At 41.8% G+C, this 21,431-nt stretch overlaps 1 protein-coding gene across 2 annotated transcripts; it reads right to left on the bottom strand.

Annotated features, from left to right (window-relative positions):
- Positions 1-278: 278 nt before the first annotated feature.
- On the bottom strand, positions 279-20,677 carry pkma (pyruvate kinase M1/2a). Of its 2 annotated transcripts, none has more exons than XM_042342909.1 (11): positions 20,604-20,677; positions 12,882-13,042; positions 12,271-12,362; positions 9,361-9,492; positions 8,383-8,569; positions 7,860-8,130; positions 7,184-7,334; positions 6,671-6,823; positions 4,014-4,180; positions 1,007-1,188; positions 279-902 (listed from the first exon to the last, which is right to left on the bottom strand). In XM_042342909.1, exons 2-11 carry the CDS (start codon positions 13,024-13,026, stop codon positions 796-798), a joined length of 1,587 nt encoding a protein of 528 aa, XP_042198843.1. In that variant the 5' UTR covers positions 13,027-13,042; positions 20,604-20,677; the 3' UTR covers positions 279-795. The 2 variants fall into 2 exon arrangements, with proteins under 2 accessions (XP_042198843.1, XP_042198844.1); XM_042342910.1 differs by lacking the exon at positions 4,014-4,180 and adding an exon at positions 3,315-3,481.
- Between the last annotated feature and the right edge of the window lie 754 nt (positions 20,678-21,431).

Below are 21,431 nucleotides of genomic sequence, written 5' to 3'. Positions count from 1 at the left end.
AAACCTGAGGTGCCAGTTGCCCATTTGGGTGAATGCTAAATACCTGTCACGATTCCAAAAGTGAAGCGAGTTTATCCTGGTGTTCCAGCCAATAATCATCCAGATAAAACTGAGCACTCATTTCATGGCCATTTATGGGACATTACTGTGTGCATGTTGGCAATGAAATTTGCCTACAAGGCAAACCCGACAGTAAAAGGCTGAGGCACTTTAGGTGCTGCACCAAATGTAAGTATTATAACTGCTACTTGGTGCACAAGTCAATAATACTCATGAGGATCAGCAATAGCTTTTATTGGTCACCCACAAAAACGTGCAACAGTTTAAATATAGGACAAAACGTGCAACAGTTTAAATACATTTATTCCTATATTCACAACAGCACGTTACATCCAGTGAATTGTCTTGATCTACCTCAGTGCAGAACTAGATTGCTTGTTTTTAAACACAGAAAAGTTGGGCATTTCAGAAAGTCACTACTAGTTTCAATTCGAAGCAGTGTATTTTACCAATACTGGAGTGCATTACCGAGCTCTAAAAAGCTCATGTGTCAACCACTGATTTACTTGAAGGGCACAATACTACTTTTATAGACATTCAGGTGTGGTATAGCAGAGCTAAGAGTGATGATCGGGAGCAGCAGAAGACAAAACAAGAACTTTGCACTGACTTTTAAATGGAGGTGCTTCACTTAAGGTTAACAGTTGGCAACTAACTGCTCTGCAGTTCACTGAAAGCTGTAGCTGCCTAAGGGGAGAGGGAACTGCAGCAAGCATCAGGAATTGGTTCCTTCATTCAGGAAACTGGCATAACACGCATGGTGTTTGTCGATCCAGAGCCTGGGCGCCAGCCAGTCATCACAATCACCAGGTCGCCAATCTTGAAGAACCCACGAGCCTTGCCTGAAAGAGAAACAAGAGTCGCGTGTGAGTATTTTACGAGATCCGCGAACCAAAGTTCCCTTCCGAGGCGTTTTGGGAAGCTTCCCAAATGGAAGGCAACTTACCAACTTCCATCGCAAAATTCACTCGTCCATCGACATCATCAGCCCATCCACCTTTCTCATTCTCGGCGAAGAGTACGGGGAAGATACCACGGTAAAGGTGGGCCTGCCGTGCAGTCTGTTCATTACGAGTTACGGCAATGATGGGAGCTCGTGGACGGTACCTGGATAACAGGTGTGCAGACCTAACCAAAAATAAGAAGTTAGTATTTCTGAAAGATGGCACCTCAAACAGCAGAATGTGAATGATCACAGGGTCAGCTGCTTGAGGTGATGATGCACCACCGGGCACCAGTATATGACATTGTGTCATGCTCTGCTTAAACATACAATACATTTGTATCGTTCACTTTAAGACAGAATGCAACATCCATCCATCTATCACCATTCATCAACACAGCAGCAAGAGTGTAGGAAACTGTACAGTGTTATTTGCAATGTGCGAGAGCTTGACCTACAGTCTAAAGTCAATTAGAGCCCCAATTTCTATCAAGGGCAAAAGCACTTCTGCATCACTAATCATATAAAGCAAAGCTACTTTAACCAGGAAGCTTGCTAAGTGTAGACCATTTTGCAGGTAAACTGGACAGGTGCTGCCACCCAATAATGTTTTCATGAACCTGAAGTGTTGGGAAGCATTACCAAATAAAGGGGCCACTGTGGACAGTTGCTATACCTGGTTTTCAGCACTGATTAGCCAGCTTCTGAAAAATATCCAACTTACAAGTCACTCCCTGCAGGTTGTGCATTCCAAAAGGAGAGATCAGCAGTGACGGGAACCTGCAAGTTAATCATCTGTTCACACAAAGGCTTGTGAGACAATCCTGCTATAACTGTCACTTGATCCACACGGATACCAGACGTTTTTTTTAATACTTCCAATACAAAGAGAGACTAGGAGTTTAATCCACACAAGGGTCATTTTATGTTGACTATCAAACCGCCAGTTCAAATCTGAAGAGGAACTAGGAGTACAATTGCGAAGTTAATGCTTTTTGCCTGCAAAGGGTTTAGATCAATTCCGTAATAGGTATGGATGAAGGCCCTTTAGCTCATGCAATCTCATCTTTCCAGAATAGCCAGCCAACTGAATTGGTTCAAATGGCCTGATTAATCATACATTACATGCTTGAGCTTCACCCATACATTCTCATTGCAAGTCAGGACAATTATACCACAATTGACTGAGTCCTGTTCTCACTTGACAAATTCCATGTACAGTGTAGATCTACTGGAGGTGGCAACATCAGGAGTGGGGCCAGTTACTTTCCTGTATGTAACTCTGGAGACTGAGGCAAATTGTAGCACACTAACCAAGATCAGCTAAAGGCATGAGATTTAAACTTACAACTTTCTGGTGTGGGTAGCCTTTACCCAGTTTGCGGTAAGGGTGCAAGTAGAAGCTGTAGCTTGGTTCAAAATAGCTTTAGTGTAGCCAATTGAATTTGGCATATCCTCATAATTAATGAAAACTGTAATAAAGCTGATGTAACTTCCTTTCCCAAATGAATGCCCATTACATAAAACTACAAAGATCTGAATACTTTTATACACAAGGATTTTCCAGTTACTATGAAAGCAACACTTTATCTATAATCAGTAGTTAATTAGCAGCAATGTTGACTAACAAAGAGAAAATTGAAAATGTAATAGATAAATTACTGCAATGCTCAGAGACAATGAGAATATGCTTAGTTGCAAGAATACAGCTAGTTACCACAAAACTCTCAGGAGCACCACAGCACACTACTTTCTCTTCAAACACCAAGTTGAGATTTTTTTTTTTTTTAAAGTGTCTCCTTGGGATCAGATTTGGAACTTAAAATTGTCCTATGCAATGGGTAAATGTAAAGAGCCCACAAGGTTCATTGAAATGCTAGTGCTTCACATTCACCAAAAATAGGCTGAACTTCTAGTAATCCAACTGGCTAAGTCATATCAAACTTCACGACCTGTGAACTCTTTTAAAATGTCAGACACTTATTTCAGAAGACCACTTTAATTTTAGAGTGAAAGAAAAGCAGCTTTTTACTAAAGAACAAAGGTTCTTGAAGACATTTCATTCCAATGTATAATCCTAGCACTAATGTCAGCAATGAGCTAGTTTTACATTTATAAAAATATCTGCAAGTTATCTATTGAATGAGTTTGGGATCCAGAATGACTGCAGACTTTGCCACATTGGATCTGACTGACATTTTCAGCACCGGTGTCATGCACTCAGAGAAAAGGGTAACCAACTGCATCTTTTCCAAAAATAGATTGGTGAAATGTCAAAGAGTTCAACAGCAAGCAATGGGATCATTCCTACCTTCCAGTTTTAGTCATCACTATGATACCTGCAGCAGAACACTTGAAAGAAGCTTCCACACTACCAACAGCTACAGTGTCTGTAATATCATGGGTCAGAGGCGAGACTTGACACAACTCATCAAATAGCTGCTTGTGGTACATAGCTGCCTCTGCCTCACGAGAAATCTATATAGGTGCAACATAAAAACAGCACCAGGGAAAGCACAAACAGTCATCACACTTCACCATTCACCACATCCATACAAGTCGTACCCACCTTTTAACCATATTTTATTGTCCCTTTGTTCATTAGACCTGGCAGCATTTTATCATCTGGAAACTGGATAATTCCAATAATAATAATCCTTGCATTTGATATAGCGCTTTTCATGTCTTCTAGACATCTCAAAGCGCTTCACAGAATAGACGGTAAAGTGAATTGACTGTACATTTGTGGGCAAAACCAATGGGTTAAAACTCACCCGCCTATTCAACATTACTTGCAATTCACATCAATGTACTTTACCTTTACAAATATGGTCCAATCAACTTTATTTTATGCATTAGTCTGAGCTGAACCCAAGTTCAGGATGTAGCAATTTAATTGTAAGGTACAAAATTGGCCTCAAAGGTATGTTATCCAGATACCAGGACTCAAGGCTGCAAGGCCTAATGTTACCTCTATACCTTGCACCAGTTTACTGTTGATCTACCATACCTGCCAGAGGTGGTCAGGACTATAATTGCAGAAGCAATGCATTTAAAAGAGGCCTGCACGGCACCAATGGCAGTAGATTCCGTGGGGTCTGGGGAGATAGTTGAGAGACGACAGATCTCCGAAAACACTTGTTGATGGTACATTGCAGCCTCTGCCTCACGAGCTATCTGTAAACCACGAAAGAGAAAGACAGGAAGAGAGATGCAAACGAGTTAGCATCAGGTAAATTAGTCTAGTTTCTGATTGTGATAGAGTTCTGCAACACTGTCTTTAATGTTTACATTGTTTAGATTTTTTTAAAAAAGCTAGAATATAAAGAGCCAAGGGCCCATTTAGTTCAAAGTTAATTCAGCATGCTAGATTGGCACCAACCTAACTTAAAAGTTCTCAAGAGCACACTCTAATTTACAAGTAGGTTGAACACTAAAAAGTTCCTCACACTGCCACAACTACAAGCATGCAATTTTGGATTGAACCAATACAGAAGTTATATTCAGAACAGATCAGATAGTCAAACGTGAGGTTTAAATAATGGTCAAAAGTTCAGTGACCATGGCTTAGAACAAGCCATCCAATGTTGCACAACCACTACCTAAAACATGCAATTAGTTTGGATGATGCAACCCATAGCTAAATACATGCAGTTTAATTCTCAACTGGAATCATTCAGGGTCAGGACTGTTGAGGTACATCATAAGCTGGCTAGCAGTCACTGGACAAAATTGGGAGATTTCCTTGGAATAGCTAGTTGGGCAAAGGCTCCTGAGAGCCATTGAATCATACCCAAAACATGAGCTACCACAGATGAATACAAGGAAATCCATCCTCTGCCAATTGCTGGGAATATTTTGTCGACTGACTGAGCACAACCACAACTGAGGTGGCATTCAGCTATGGAACACTATAGCATTTGGTCCCACCCTTATCTCTGTATATCCCAGTGCAGGGTGAAAGTCTGCACTACTCTAATAATAAGAATAAGTTAATTCAATACCAATTTAAGTTTTCACGTATATTGAATTCTGGAGCACCCAATGAAAACATTCCTTCACTTACATCCAACTACCTGGCAATTAAAGCAAATTAAATGTTCACCCTCAAAAGTCCTGCTTCAGAATAACTTAGAACCATAAACCAAATTTGAACAATTCAAACACAAGTGGGTTAATTTCAAATACTGGTCAAGGCATTAGTGACTGATCAGCTTTAACCCCAAAACTTTATGCAATTACTCATTTTAGTATTAAATCTAGTAGGTACAGGGTGACTAAAAAGTTGTGATACTATTACAATGTCTAATAGGTCTTAAAGAAATGATGATAGATATTTTTAGATAATAGAGCAGTTATCACAACTTTTTGGTCATCCTATAGTAACCCAAGTCTAACCCACACACAACATTTTGTATCAAGCACAGCTTGAATCATATCATTCATTAAATGCCTTGAGCAAGCACCAATAAACCAGATCTGAAAAGGTAAGATTAACTTTAGCGTTAGAGTTAGTGTAGAGGAAGGCAGAATATACATAGAGCAGATATATTAGGCAAGAGCCCAAATGAAATTAATCTGAATTAGAATAGTTAACAGTCTACATGTATTCTGCAAGTAAAGACATGCAAAGATTGACAGAACGAGGAAGTAACTGTGAAATGCTCATTCTTCCATGTATGTGAGATTAAGACCAAATAGAGGTTAGTTTGCATCTGGACTTTGCTCAGACTGATTAGAAAGAGGTGGTGTACAGTTGCTCAACTGACGACAGAGGACACAGGCTCATTGTACAGTTCCCCTCTATGAAGAAGTCTGGACGAGCTGAAATAGGGCTGGTTTCCAGTCAGTAGCCACTCAGGACGAGTCATGCACATTCCAATTTGCTCAAGAATACTAACAGAAGCAGGTCACAACAAAGCGAGCACAAGGTTTTTGGTTGATACCATTCTCATAGGTACATTACTGTACAAATAAACAGGCAACAGTTAAATTGACATTTTCCACTCTGCATTGAGAAACCATTACCAAATTTAAAAGTTACACCATAGGAATAAATATTTTATCTAGGACATTTAATATCTAATTTTAAACAATCCTAATACATGCAAACAATCTCAATTATAAAGACAACCTGAAATGCAACATGCTGCACTAGAATTTGTCTATGGGCTACCATGTTCAATACCCCGAACGATTTCAAAGAAATTACTTTGTGTCCTCGACAACTCCCCATCAAGCTCGCATGAAGCTCCCCATCTCACCCATGCTGAGTGAGAAGGCACTAGGGGTTGGATAGGTCACTTCCAAACAGAGGGATGTATTCAACAACGGGGGTCTCACAACAGATTGCTCGCTAATATTACCCCCCTTACTGTACAGGAAATGCTTTCCTGTACAGTAAGGGGGGTAATATTAGCGAGCAACAGTAACTGTTTGTAAAATGCTTTTACAAACGAAAACCAAGCAGAAGCATAGGCACTTTATTTGCTAATTTGAGCAACACATGCTTCAGGACCAAGATTAAGTTTTATCTCTGATATATAACCCACCTTTAAATAACAATGCAGTTCTCAGATTAAATTTCTGCGAGGTACTTTGGTCTGTTATTGATTAATTAGAGCAAAAAAATTTGTTTGCCGAGTCAGATGCAAGTTCATTACTTACCAGGTGCTGCATTTTGACAGCTTCAAGTGGATAGTCTCCCTTTGCAGTCTCTCCAGAGAGCATGATACAGTCAGCGCCATCTAAAACAGCATTGGCTACGTCACTTCCCTCGGCTCGTGTAGGTCTGGGTTTCTTGATCATGCTCTCCAACATCTGAAAGCCAGCAAACCACAGGCTCAATTAATTAAACAACAGCAGTAAAATTACATTTATAGAGTGCCTCTCATGTCAGGAGGACGTCCCAAAGCGCTGAACTAACAATACTTCACTGCCCAATTCGTGTTCGTTTTACTTCATTCTTCGTTCAAACCTGGAGCCATTTCTTCCCTTCCAGAAAAGGTGTGAAATACCAGACCAACGTTTAATCAAGCAAATCATTAATCCTAGTGTAGGTTCTCTCTTGCCCTTTCAGCTGAAACCCCAAAAGTTCAAAAGATCCAACCTGCAAGCTATGCACTATGAGCACATCCTTGTAGTTTCCCTAGTAACTCAGAAAGAGGCAACATGACATACCTGAGTAGCGCAGATGATAGGCTTGCCAATTCTGTTGCAGCGTCCGATCATCATTTTCTGGGCAATGAAGACTTTCTCTGAAGGAATCTCAATACCGAGGTCACCACGGGCAACCATTATGCCGTCACTCGCCTCCAGAATCTCATCAAATCTAAAAAGTGCATATTGGTATTCATAACAAGCTATGACTGATATTGGGAATGAATCAGTTGCAACGATTTAGTAAGACAAAGCCATGGGGGTTTTCTTTGGGTGGGAGGGTGGATATTGCTCAAGCTCCCTTTTTCCCCCCTAGCTTGCAGTCATGAAAACACGACCGACCAGCATGATCACATCTCTAAACTATCTGAAGAGATCAAAATCGCTAATGAACTATGCATTACTGTTATTGTCACATTACTACACCTAGAAAATTCTATTCATAACCTCAACGATAGTGCCTTGGGAAATTTGTGCACCTGTCGGCACACATCCTCAAAACTATGAGGCATTTCCGTGTGAGAAAGGCTGAAAACGTGAGCCCAGTGGACATTATCTACTTAGGTTATCCTACTGGGTCTGAATAAGTGGGCATCTTCAGTTATAGAATACAGGCACAACAACAAGTAGCAATTATATAGCACCTTCCACGTAGTGTAGCGTCTCAAGAGCGCTTGAATGAGTAATGATTACTCACCGGACCACTCCCTCATGGTTCTCAATCTTGCTGATAATTTTGATGTTCTTTCCTTTCTCGCCTAACGCCTTTCTGACTGCGTGAACGTCAGCCGCCTTACGGATGAAAGAGGCGAATACCATATCTACATTTTGCTCAACACCAAACTTCAAGTCACTCAAGTCTTTTTCAGAAAGGGCTGGGAGATCAACTGCTGCGCCAGGCAAGTTCACACCTTTCCTGCTACCCAGCGTACCTCCATTCTCAATCTCAGTCATACAATGATGGGCACCTAGAATATAAGAAAATCTGAAGTGAGTAATGCAAGAACGATGAGTATAGCACACAAATGAAATTAAAAAATAAAAGTACGTCCGAGCCTTAATGGTATTCAAGATAAACATTTTTTCTCATCAAGTATGGCCGTGTGGAGTAATTTTAATTTGCATCATGTTTAGTGAGGCATTGCTGCAAGACTTGAAATATTTTAGCATAAGTAATGTTCATTTTGCATGAATTAACCATCAGAAAGAAGAGCACTCACATTTTTCCAGCACACGAAGGGAAATCAAGCCATCGTCCACATAGATTTTGCTGCCTATATCAAGCACTTTAATCAGATGCTTGTAGTCTACCCACAGGACATTTTCATCACATTTTTCTTTGAATTCATCATCTAGAGTGACTTTAAGTTTGTTTCCCTTTATCAATTCCACCTCAGCGGTGCCACTCTGCAAACAAAGGGATTGTTAGTACAAAGGCAGACCACATTTTGGAACTAAAAACACTGGACGGGGTGGATTGAATGCATGCCAAGTACAGCATGGTTTAACATAGTCGAGTCAGGAAGACTGATTGCCTGGAACAGAAAGTTAACATTGTAAAGTGTAGATCACATCACTGAGCTGAGGGCAAGACAACCCAAGGATCCTCCTCTTCACTACTAATCCCAACCCAGTTTCTAACTAACCTCCTTTGCCAAATGTAAGATCAGGAAGTGTCCATAATGGATGCCACCTTACCCTCAGCTCTATTTAGTCTAAAACTTCCCATCTTCTGCATACCAACCCCACCTGTAACCACATTCCAGTCCTGAAAATTATCATGACTCGAATGCCTATCACCGCTTTTGATATGATCATTCTAGACACCCAGCTCAATGTCTTTAGACCACAATTTTTCTGGTTTGATTTCTCCTATCACACCCCTAGCTCAGTTACATGTAGTGTATCCCAGGGCTCCACTTGGATATCTGCAGGACAAGGCTAACTTCCACATACAATGACATCCAGGACACCTCTCACCAGTCCCTTGACTAAACCTCCCCATTACTCACTTTAGTTTAGAACAAGTTGAAATGTCTAACCCAAAAAAACACTTTTACCTTCTCCTGCCTTTTTGAAACTTGGCTTTCACTGAGGTTCTACTACATATTGTAGTGTCACCCTGGACAATACTTTCAATTAAACACCCTCATTCTACTGGATCATAATTGCATTAATTAAATGGAACAAGTACTTACTCCCTTGATGAGTCCAGTGCGGATTTCAGGTCCCTTTGTGTCCAGAGCAATGCCCACTGGCCGATAAAAAATTGGATTTAATTTGAAGCTCTCTGCTGCTTCACGGACATTCCGGATCGTCTCTCCATGGTACTGCAAGAAAGGAAAGATCATTCACCTAGGTTTCCAAGACTGAGGGATAAGGGGAGCATCAACACACTTCCATGCTGAGAATTTCACCTATGTATGGCTCAATTTTCGAGTAAGCACCCTGCTTAACTAAGAGATTAGGCACAGGTTCATGACAGCAAAGCCTGGATGAAGGGGGTATGCACCTAGGCATATTACTGGAGTTTAACCAGCCAAACTTTGCAGCTGAACATTGAAGACAATAGCAATTGTTTAACTGGCATGCGTTACAATTAACTAAAGGTTCCACCATCACTTTAGTGGGGGTGGGGTGGGGCAGTGCTGCTTCTTGTGCAACGACAGAGTTGTAATACAAAACTCCCAAAAAAAGTGAAATGGCTTCTCTTGCCTTAACTGTTCCGTGGGATCATATATCCAAAACCAATAAATGTAACATGCCAAGAGTCTAAAGTTGCACAATTCACCAGTCTCTTTCAGCTTGTTCTCTGAAGAGCTTGCCCTACTGAAATCAGCACAATACATGCTGTGCTCCAGGATCCATTACTGTGAAGCGCTGAGACGCCGTCCGGCGTGGAGAGAGCTATGTAAATCCAAGTTGTTGTTGTTGTGCAGCTACTGGCATCAATTCAAACAGTGTTACACTACGCAAACTTTCTCACTAGGCAAATCAACAGGAGTAACAGGGGCTTCCCCCCCCACCCCCCCACTTCAGCACTATTTTCTGTTCAGAGAACAGCATATCCAAACCTCCTGTATTTCAAAATAGTCATCAATTAACATTCCCTATAGTAGTATTCTTTCTGGAAAATTAGAATTGAAGTGAAGAATCCACAGTGCTATTCATTTGAATGACCGCAAGCTAAATTCAATATGCTTTGGCTGCTTATTCTGCAATGTAAACAGAGCCTTCATAGACAATGAGATTAGAACAGCTATCGGATATGACCCCCAGTTCAACTTTCTGGACAAATCCAGCAGACTTAATGATCACTTTCACTTCTGGCTGATAACCGGCCATTTTCAGAATCTTGAACAAATACAATAGTAAAACTAGCATTTCAGGAGCGTTCCCAGGGTTGCTGTAAACCTGCAGATTAACAGCAGAATGCAATTTGGGTTCTGTAAAGAGTACGAACAAAGTATAAATGTTTGATGAAAGTGCGCAACAGCAGCAGTGGGAATCTACACTATGGAATACCCCATTTGTAGCCAGAGGACAGCATGGTTACATTACTGTAACAGTTACACCAAGATTACGCTGACTTTCCACAGATGCACAGGTTCACACTAGTGATAGGAGGTTTATAATTCTGACAAAGGCCCAAATTTCCAATGGAAGTTAAAAATGAAAGTTTGATGCAACAAACAGTGAAAGATTATATTCTTGCTCTTGAAAAATTGATAGGATAACAGTTTCAGGATAGCAATTTCAGCACAAGTGTCAAAATGGTTAGAATAAACTTTCAGAATATGGAAGACTGCTTCACGTCAGAACTTTGAACTCCAACGTAGTGCTCAGGGAAGTGCTAATATTCTTGTAGGTGCCCTTTTTCAGAGATTTTAAACCAAGGTCCCATTTGCCTGTTCAGAAAGTTAAAGATCCCATAACACTATTTAAAATATACTTCCAATGTCCTGGCCAAAAATCCCAAATTAAATTGGTCATTCACCTAATGGCCTTTTTGTAGGACAATGCTGTGCAGAAATTAGCTGTGTTCCCTTTCCTAAAAGAACTCCTCACTACACATCAGATCCTAGTGATCTATAAATGAACAAGCATTCTCACCCCTGCCAAACCTTGCAGACAGATAGCATTTCATTTAACCTCTAGTACATAGCAATACCAGTATCACATTCCTGTCTCACAGTTGAAAAGGTCTCGCAGATTGTCAGATGACCTATGCAAATCAGCCACAAGTAATTAATCAACAAGTTGATCCATTACTCTAATCTCTTTTGCCATTTCATTGATTAAAGCCCTAATACCAATCTACTTTACAAGTAAGTTATTGAAAAGTCAGTTGCCTCCCTCTACCTGGCTACAAAGATTTTAGAATGGGATTGAAGTTCAGCACCAGCATTTATCTAGAAATTAAGTATTTTAATATCAAGTATAGGCAATCAGCCAAAACAGCATCAACTGCAGGTGTAAGGGGAAAGGGCAGGTTTCTGAGAGACTGCTCTTAAGATCTGGCAAAGACACGCTGGACCGAATAGCCTTCTATGCTGTAAATTTCTATGGTTTCTAATAAAGTGCTGAGACAGGATCAGGCCACCAGCCGACAAGTCCCAGGAGTAGGGAAAGAGGTTTCATATTACACATGTGCAAAACAAGACAAGTGATCAGGATAGTCTCGCATTCAATGAGCCTCATGCATTGTCGCACAAAATAGACTCAATTGATTGGGAGATCATTGAAAGAAAGGTAAGGTAAGAAAGGCCAGCACAGAAAGAAAAGAGGCGGTAAGAAGAGTGCACTTACTATATAATGCTTGCATTTGATATAGCGCCTTATCACATTCAAGATGTCTCAAAGCGCTTCACAGGATATACTGCGAAGTGTAGTGACTGTATTTTGTGGGCAAAATATGGAAGCCATTGCGCACAAACGGTTGTAGATTGAGTGGCCAAATTACTATACACCAAATTATACAAGAGTGATGCCCACTCAACTGAAATCTAATAAAAATCCTACAAATACTTAAACTGCTACATTTCCTTAAAAATGTAGATCTATAGACTGCAGAGGAACAGGGAAAGAGCAGAGTTTCATAAAGTTACCTCATGCGATCCATGGGAAAAGTTCATGCGTGCAATATTCATCCCAGACTTAATCATCTCCTTCAGGATTTCAACAGATCTGGAGACGGGTCCTGTGAATAGCCAAGAACATTAAGTTTTTCCAAAGAAGCAGAGTAGAGGGAGTTATTGTCTTTAATATACAAGTTCCACCAGATGTAATACTGTTAATCAATGCAGATCATTTAATGAAGGTGAGACACATGCAACATCCTTGCCATACACAAGGCTCCAGTTATAGCACCCGAGGACACAGATGCATAATTTTTGCAGTACTTGCCCTTCTTTTCATATAACGTACAACCGCACATAGCAATACCAAACTAACTGAAGCCTTTGTAAGAGGGATTGGGAGTTGCTAGATATGTATTGGAAGATTAACAGATAAGAAAGTGAAATGACAATAAAGATAAAACTTCAGCAATCTACTGTTTACAGCAGAAGACCAAAGATGCATATTATGGAAAACACTGCTTCAATAAAACTTAAAACAGAGTCACAGCTGCCACAACATACTGCTTAGTAAGACATCATTAGTAAAACAATTGCACATAGCATTGAATGCATTTTCTGGGAAACACTGCTATACATACCAATTGTACAGATAATGCCAGTGTTCCTAGCAGTTGTTGCTTGAGAATCTATATCTAGGAGACACAGGTGTTCCAGGAATGTGTCGGCCATAGCAGCGCTGAGCTGTTGATGCTGAATGAAAGCAGATCCCATATCGACAGCCATGGTTGTAACTTCTAATCTAAAGTGGGGGAGAGGGGAGCGAATAAACCAAACAGATTTAAGTCAGGTACAAACATTTCCAAAAGAACACTTGGCAGCTGAAGAATTTTGTACCATGAAATCAATTAATTTTGCTACTTTTATGATAACATTCTGATTTCGCAAGATTCAACTCAAAACTAGAAAGCAACGCATTTGAGAGTTTGTATTCAGTATCTTGACACAGGTTAAGATTTATGTAATACAAAAGTTATCTTACCAATTAAATAAACCAGATCTACTTTGCTAGGTTAAGCATTATTGGCCCACCTACACTACATAGTTGGGATTTATACATTCATGCTCATAAGGTATCATGAAGTGGTCTGAACGAAACCCGGGAGGGGGCGGAAAAAANGATCACACTATCAAATCTGTAATTGTTAGAGTACCATACGACACACAGGCTGTGCTTTCACTCCACCACCAGCTTGGGTGCAAACATGAGGTTGCCCAGTGCCAATGTGAAAGGTGCTACATACATAAATGTAAATTTGTACTGCATTAGTTTTGCATCAAACTGATGTCCAAACATAATAATCCTTGCAATTGATATAGTGTTCAAGTTTCTCTGTAAGGAGAAAAAACATGGCATTGTCCGACAGTCCTCAAATGAAAAAAACATGATGGGGACACTGGCAGAAACTCCCTTTTCTTTTCAGATGAACTTATGATTTCTTTAAAGTCTATCTGAATCAGCAGACAGGACCTTAGTTTGTCTCATCTGTAGAGAAGCACCACCTCCAGCAGTACACTGAAACGTCTGCTCAAGACTACAACTCAGTACAATTTCAAAGTCCTAATGTAATGCTTGAGACTACAACCTTCAAGCCCGGTGGCCTTGACACCAATGCAGCCAGGCTGATTACTGATCAATGTAATTGAATTTATACGCTTCAAAAACAATTCAATTACAGGTCCTTACACCCAAACACTCTGGGATAAATTAAGCACAGTGAACCCAGCTGCAGGAATTTAAAAAGATTTGGGGAGAGTTTTGAGATAATCATAACAGCCTTAACAGCTGCGCTCCAGACTCAATTAACTTGGTGTTCTGCCTACCCATAGAGCACCTAGACCTCAGTAACTTGCTTAATTTGCCATACCAGAATATACTTCCTAAGGTGTAATTGGAGGCAAATTACATTTACAAAAATAAAGGCCTGTGCTTTGCAAATCTTGAACAAGCTGAACTTTCTGTACAAGACGAGAGAAAGAAAGAGGAAACAAAGAGGGAATAAGGAACTGTTGAAATCCTATGCAAGTTTTGCAACCCTAACACGGACTCGACTTATTTGCCAAGAAGTTGACGGAAAGAAGTAGGGTACATTTACCAAAGAGTTCAGCATAATATTCAGGCTAAAATTATTAGAATGATGTCAAGCAATGGTAATTTAATGGAATCTGCAAACAGATGGCTGAGGTGTACAAACCTTTATTATCACTAGTTTTGGGAGTTTAGCAATTGGAAACACACATGAGAGGCCCATTGGAAAGGAACAATCCTAACAACCCTATAACATTATATGAAAGCTAACGGGAAAAGAGACTGTGGTGGCTTGCCTAGAGAACGTACAGTGGCTTACTTCTTTCCCATGTTATTGAACCACTTATTCTTATACCACTGACCCAAATCCCCGATTGTCCAGAGCCTTGGGAAGTCCTCCTGACTTGAAAAAAAAGGTACTACACAAATGTAAATTTGTTATTGAAATAACCCAAGTCCAGGTCACTACATGCCTGCTTTCCACCACTGGAACATTTAAAAAAAACTCAATAATTGCTCATCAAAAACAACTTAATTGAATTACTACAAAGGTTAGGCCCACATAAAGGGCACCAGACAAGTTACATTATGGAAAATTTTCGTAACTGCACATTGGATAACACACCACAAAAGAATTTCAGTTTTCATTGCTACATTATTCATCATCACGCTAGTGTTTTGTCTGTGTGCAGCCAGGCTAACTAGACCATGATGATCAGTTGCACATCGAGAAAGGTCATTGTTTTGCCAAGCCACTGAATGAATTACTAGTTATGCTGGCAAAGTTTCATTTAATGAAGTCATTTCAGCACAAAAAGAACAAATAGCATTCACCAGTTAGTCATATTTTAAACAGCTTTGACAATCAAATTTCAACTTTGAAATGAAGTCCCATCTGAAATCTTGAATATTACATGAAGTCAAAAGCGCGAATAATGTGTGTTCACGTCATAATCTCTTTCCAGGATAGACTGACCACCCTATTTATCTTCATTGGAAGATTAGTCACTTCCAATCCAGTCTGATTTGATTCACATAAAATGAGAATCAGGCTCAGGTTTTCCCAACTCATGAACTAGCAGACATTTGAAAGTTCTTGCAAGGACAAATTAATGTAACACTATTAATCCATCCATTCAGGATAGGCAGTTTATAAAAATGCAACCCAATGACTAGGGAACAGTGGAAAAATACGATAAGGTCAACATAAAGTTAAGTAATTTCTGTTTTTAAAAAAATGCCCCTTAGACTGAATGCAGCCACGTTGATTTGAGCTTTTATAGGCTCCAGTTTGCAAAATGAATACTTGTAGCTCTATTTAAAATACTAGCAAAGGCAGTAAGCACCTGTACACTCAGCTCAAAAGGTTTGGCATGAGATTATCATGTCCATGCCAGACTGAAAGTGACTGCAGTATTTCCTCATTAAGCCTTTGTTAGAATTACTACAACAACTGCATTCCCAACTAAAAACACAACGCATTTATAGAGCGCCTTTCATGTCGGGAGGACGTCCCAAACTACACTATCGAGTCAGATTGAACTTCTGCGGTTCATCCTAAAAACAGTCAAGTATAAACAATTAGGCTTTTGTAATTCTCATCAAGAATGTAATGAGTGGCAAAGTTCACATGTAGTTTTTATTAAAGGTTTGCTGTGCACTTTAGAACAGCACTCTGTACTTATGCCAACAGTAGCAAGGTGTCTGCACCATAAATACAAAGTTCTTAAGATGCCTGTACTTCCTGCAAAAACAAACGTGTATTACATAATGGCAATAGCAGGAGCAACAACCACTGATGCCCTTGTTGGAGCATATTGATTAAGGATCAGATCTTACAATATTGTAAATAAGGTTAAATACGGCAATCAGCCTTCCTGTGAAGTTGTGGCATTTAGGGAATAGCTTTAAATTAGATTTATTCCAGTGTTAAGAAATCCTTGCTAAGAATCCTATGGACTGTTCCCAATAAGACAAATTAGTTTACCAAATCCCTATTCATTTTCATTCACCCTCAATTACATCTAGAGACAACCAGCTGTTTCTAGAGAACCCACAGAAAATCCTGGACAATACTATTCCATCACAATGCATTCACTGCTGCTTATTGTCTACAACAATCCTTGCATTAGATGGTGCCTTTCATGTCAGGACTACACACCAAAAGCTTCACAGGATTTACAGCGAGTGCAGTGACTGGATTTTACAGACAAGCTGGGCAGCAATATGCACACAAACCACCATAAAATGGACATATTTTACCTGGGGGTGGGGGGAAGGAGGGGAGGATTGCTGGATCAACCAGGAGAAACTAAATTAGTTTCAAAAAGTGCCATAGAATCTGTTCAGTATTTCAGTTTTAACATTGGTACCTCCCCAGTGATAAACGAGACCCCCAAAAACATGTAATTAATCAATTCATAAAATTACTAAATGGGAAGATAGTCGTCTCGGCAAATTAAAATACTTGTATCCTGAGGGAATTGTTTCCATCAATGCCTAATCAGGACGCTGAATCAATACCTAGAAGGGAATCTTATCTCTCCACTCCAGCATGACCATGTGTAACATGATCAGGGAAATGAAATTTGACCAGTTAGCGCTAGCGGGGCCGCAACCAGCAGAACAAACAATGGGCCAAATGACCACCTCATGTGCTGGAGCCGGAGAATTTCAAATGTACAATATCCTGCAAAATATTAGCATTCAGTAGTAATTTGTTTTAAGAAAATGGTCACACGATCATCACCACTTATAAAATCCTTCCTGGCTGCTAGCACAAAATCATACAAAGCTGTACCCCCAGCTAAAACCTCAAAATCCTTCAGAAAAGGAAATGAGACCGCACCCCTCCACCCACGGAAACAAAACAGATACCTTTAAACCCGAGACAAACCCTACAGATTACAAACGTTATACTTAATATTAATGTGTTCTAATTTTGCATCAAATAAAACAAATACTTTTTCTTGATTAAAAAGACAGAAAGCAGTATAGAATCGGTGATGAAACCCGCAAGTTAATCTTAACGAAAAAAAATCAGGCCATGGAGGGATTGTTCAACATGGAGGCTAAGAGGATGCTCACTCTGCTCTCTGCTTGCATTAATCTAAAGATGTGCCAGTCATGTCCCAATACCAGTGTACGTGCAGTTTGGCTCGCATCTGTGGTTTGTGTGGGGGGGGGGGGGGGGCTGCGGGGGCAAAAGCAGCCTGGTAAGCTAAGGGGAAAATGATGATTCATTCTAAAAATGAATCATTCAAAAGATCACCTGATAATTGAGAAAAACGTGGATGCAAACAGTCCCCCAAAAAACGTGGCTTGAGGATCCTGCGCATTTTAATTTCCCGAAATGTTGCAATGATAGCCACCCGAGATGCTGGGGTTTGCTTTATGAGTATAGCTTTGTCCCCATTCTCTGCATCACAATACATTAACAAGAACACAAACACACATACTATATAAAAAAATAGAAACAAATGCAGAAGGGGGTGGTGGTGGGGGGGGGGCAGAGAGAGTGTTACTGCAATGTCTTCCAGTATTGAGCCTCGCATTGCGGAACTAATTGTGATGCAGCGTTTATTCATGTCCATTCTGTCTGTACGATATCAGCAGGCCCAACAGCAAAGCTTTTCCGAGCGACACACACTACACTCTTCTCAAGGGCTTACAAAGTGAAACCGCGTCACATTGCGGCTGGCTCAGCGACCACCTACTTAGGGGGGGGGGGGGAACGGGACCTGTGCTGATCAGATCTTACCCTTTATTTTAGCCACCGCAATCGTGTAGAAGACGGGGGGGGGGGGGAGGTTAACAAACCTTTCACTGGGTTGAAAGCGCTGCCCAATGTTTTTAATTTGACATTGATACAAGCACAGGGATCACTGCAGTGTTCTAAAGCCCGGGTCAGGTTTCCATCCTCCACACAAAGCACAGGCACGTAAGGAGCAGCTTAAATAAACCAAAGGCCCGGCTGGAATACAAGATGCAACACGACGAGCAGAGCAAGCAGGGTTATCTATAAAAGGATCAGATCTCAAGAGGAAACCTGTGCCAGCAATTGAAGCAAAAAGTGAGGATTGGGTTACAGTTTGCCTCGTGAGGACTCAAATTCACGTGGAGGTGCTCTCCCCGCCTCCTCTTGTCTAAAGATCTCCATTTCTATCAGCCCCACCGAGAGAAATACCTATTTGATTTGCTAAACCACACAGGATAAAGGATTTTTGCACGAGTCATCCCTCCAACTGATCCCTATTGTGCACTTTAAACTGAGGGTCACTTTCTGAGCCACTTCCCCTCCCTCCCCCCACCCCCACCGTCCCAAACCCCAGCACCCAACCCCCACCCAAAAAAAAACTTTACTTAAAGAGAAATACGACGTCTTTAAAATAAATGACTGTAAACTGTAGCGTTTTATACCTTACAAACTTAAGTTATTTCAAGGACCTGCAGAAAGAGAGCATCACAGAGAGCTCGACTCCCTCCCGCAGACGATGCTTTGCAAGAGCTTAAATAAGAGGAAAAAGTTGAATTTTTTTTCATTTAAATCTGGGGGTGGGGGAGACAAAAAGAGATCAGATCGCTTTCGACCGCTAAAGCCTGTGGGGAAGGTTAATCACTCGCCTCCTTGCAAGCATCCCGTCGCATGATGAATGGACTTAAAGATGATTCTTTCCTCCACGTGAACTTTATATTAACGGCCCCTCGACATTATAACATTTTACCATCTTAAAAAAAAACTTCCAAACTCACCCAAGCCCACACACCCATACCTCCCACCCCTTCCCTATAATTTACCCCCCCTTCACATAAAACCCCTGATTTTATATATATATTAAAAAAAACTCAAATAAATAAAACAATAGCCCCATAGCATTTTTTTTCCACACACAAATAAATGCATAAATTTTATAATTTTTCATACAGGTAATATACCTGTGTGTATACACACACACATAATAAAAGCCTATATTATATTACATAAAAAGATTTGTGCAGTACAGATAAAAGCACAGTCGCCCCTGATACACGTGCAGTCAATAATCATACACAGTACAATATTATATATATATATATATAGATTATACACATATGTAAAAACATATACACGCAAATCCATTTTAACCCTCATCCAGAAAGATAAGGACCTGCACCTTTTTGAGCTCACTCTAAGCCGAGGTGGGGCACAGAGAGAGAGTTAATGGGAGACTGTTCTCAGGCTTTCACTGGGAGGGATTTATAATCTCTGCAGTGACCTTTGTGAGACATTGAAGCTTCCTGTGGGGTGGGGGGGGGGGGGGACAGGACACCAGGCACAGTGACCCCCCCCCCCACACACACATACATACATATACACACACACACATAAATATACGCTATATTACTATACCCCCCGCACTAGTGTATATCTATATAGAGAGACACTATATATTATCTACACAAACACACACACATATATATATATATATAATACACATCTACATGTGGCCTCACCCCCCCGCAGTGAAGGTGTTTTAGAAGGAGCCACCGAATCCCCCCTCCTCTCTATCTCTCCCTCTCTCCCCCCCCCATCCGTCCTCTCTCTCTCCCCCTCCTCTCTCTATCTCTCCCCCCCTTCTCTCCCCCTCCTCTCCCTCTCTCCCCCTCCTCTCCCTCTCTCCCCCTTCTCTCCCTCTCTCCCCCTTCTCTCCCTCTCTCCCCCTTCTCTCCCCCCTCTCCTCTCCCTCTCTCCCCATCCGTCTCTCTCTCCCCATCCGTCTCTCTCTCCCCTCTCTCTCTCTCCCCCTCTCTCTCTCTCCCCCTCTCTCTCTCTCCCCCTCTCTCTCTCTCCCCCTCTCTCTCTCTCCCCCCCCTCTCTCTCTCCCCCTCTCTCTCTCTCCCCCCCTCTCTTCTCTCCCCCTTCCCCTCCTCGCCCCCCTCCTCTCCCTCTCTCCCCCATCTCTCCCCCTCCCTCTCTCTCTCCCCCTCCTATCGCTCTCCCCCCATCCGTCTCTCTCCCCCCCCTCTCCCCCTTCTCTCCTCTCTACCCCTTCTCTCCCCCCTCCTCTCCCTCTCCTCTTTCTCTCCTCTCTACCCCTTCTCTCCCCCCTCCTCTCCCTCTCCCCCCTCCTCTCCCTCTCCCCCTCCTCTCTCTCCCCTCCATCCTTCCCTCTCTCTCCTCTTCTCACTTTCCTTCCTCTCTCTCTCTCATATCCCTCTCTTTCTCCCCTCCTTTTCTTCTCCTCCTCGTCCCTCTCCCTCCTTCCCTCCCTCCCTCCCGCCTCTCCCCCAGTACCTCAGTGCGGGCTATACCGGGGCACAGATGCTGCAGCAAAGTCCTGAGCGGCGGCTCCGTCTCTCCTCATATACTGAGCCTTGGAGGACCAGCCGCCTCACACCGGGAGGACCAGCGCACATATCCATCCGCCTTCCCTTTCACAAGCCTTTATATATAAAAATACACAAAGGGCACTTCCTCTCTCACTCTCTCTCTCTCTCTCCTATTATACCCTAATCGATTCGATTGATCTCCTTTCATTGATTCCTGGGTGATCACAAAAAAATAGGGCGGGGGGGGGGCGCGCGGGGGGGGGGGTGCAAAGGAGGAAGGAACTATTTGCCCATCTCGGCGTGGTTTGGCGGCTGAAGGCAAAGAGGAGGGAGTGCGGCGGCTGCAGCCAATGGCGGAGGAGAGTGAGAGGGGAACAGCACTCAGACCCCACGTGCACACACTGGGCAGTGGCTCCATCCCTGAGCCTCTCCATCCCCATCCCCATCATCATCATCATAAATAATCATCATCATCATCGTCGTCGTCTTCATTATTGTTGTTGCGATCATTGCAATTAATAATAACGCTCTGATCGCCGTCGTCTTCATTATTATTAGGATCATTCTTATAAGTGAATCGTCGTCGTCATCGTCCTCGTCGTCGCAATCCTTGCAACAAAAAAACGCAGCAGCCGCTGGGACCGCTCACACTCCTTGCAGTCGGTGCGAGCTCCTTATCACGCCGTCGAGACGTCGCTCTCTCTCTCCCTCTCTCTCGCACCCGAAGCGCTTCGTTAGGATATACCGCGCTTCGCTGGATGAACAACAACAACCTGCGTCTGGTGGCGCCCGC

Source organism: Callorhinchus milii, unplaced genomic scaffold (genome assembly GCF_018977255.1).
Source record: "Callorhinchus milii isolate IMCB2004 unplaced genomic scaffold, IMCB_Cmil_1.0 Scaffold22, whole genome shotgun sequence".
NCBI classification, from domain to species: domain Eukaryota; kingdom Metazoa; phylum Chordata; class Chondrichthyes; order Chimaeriformes; family Callorhinchidae; genus Callorhinchus; species Callorhinchus milii.
This window is presented reverse-complemented; position numbering and strand designations above follow the sequence as displayed.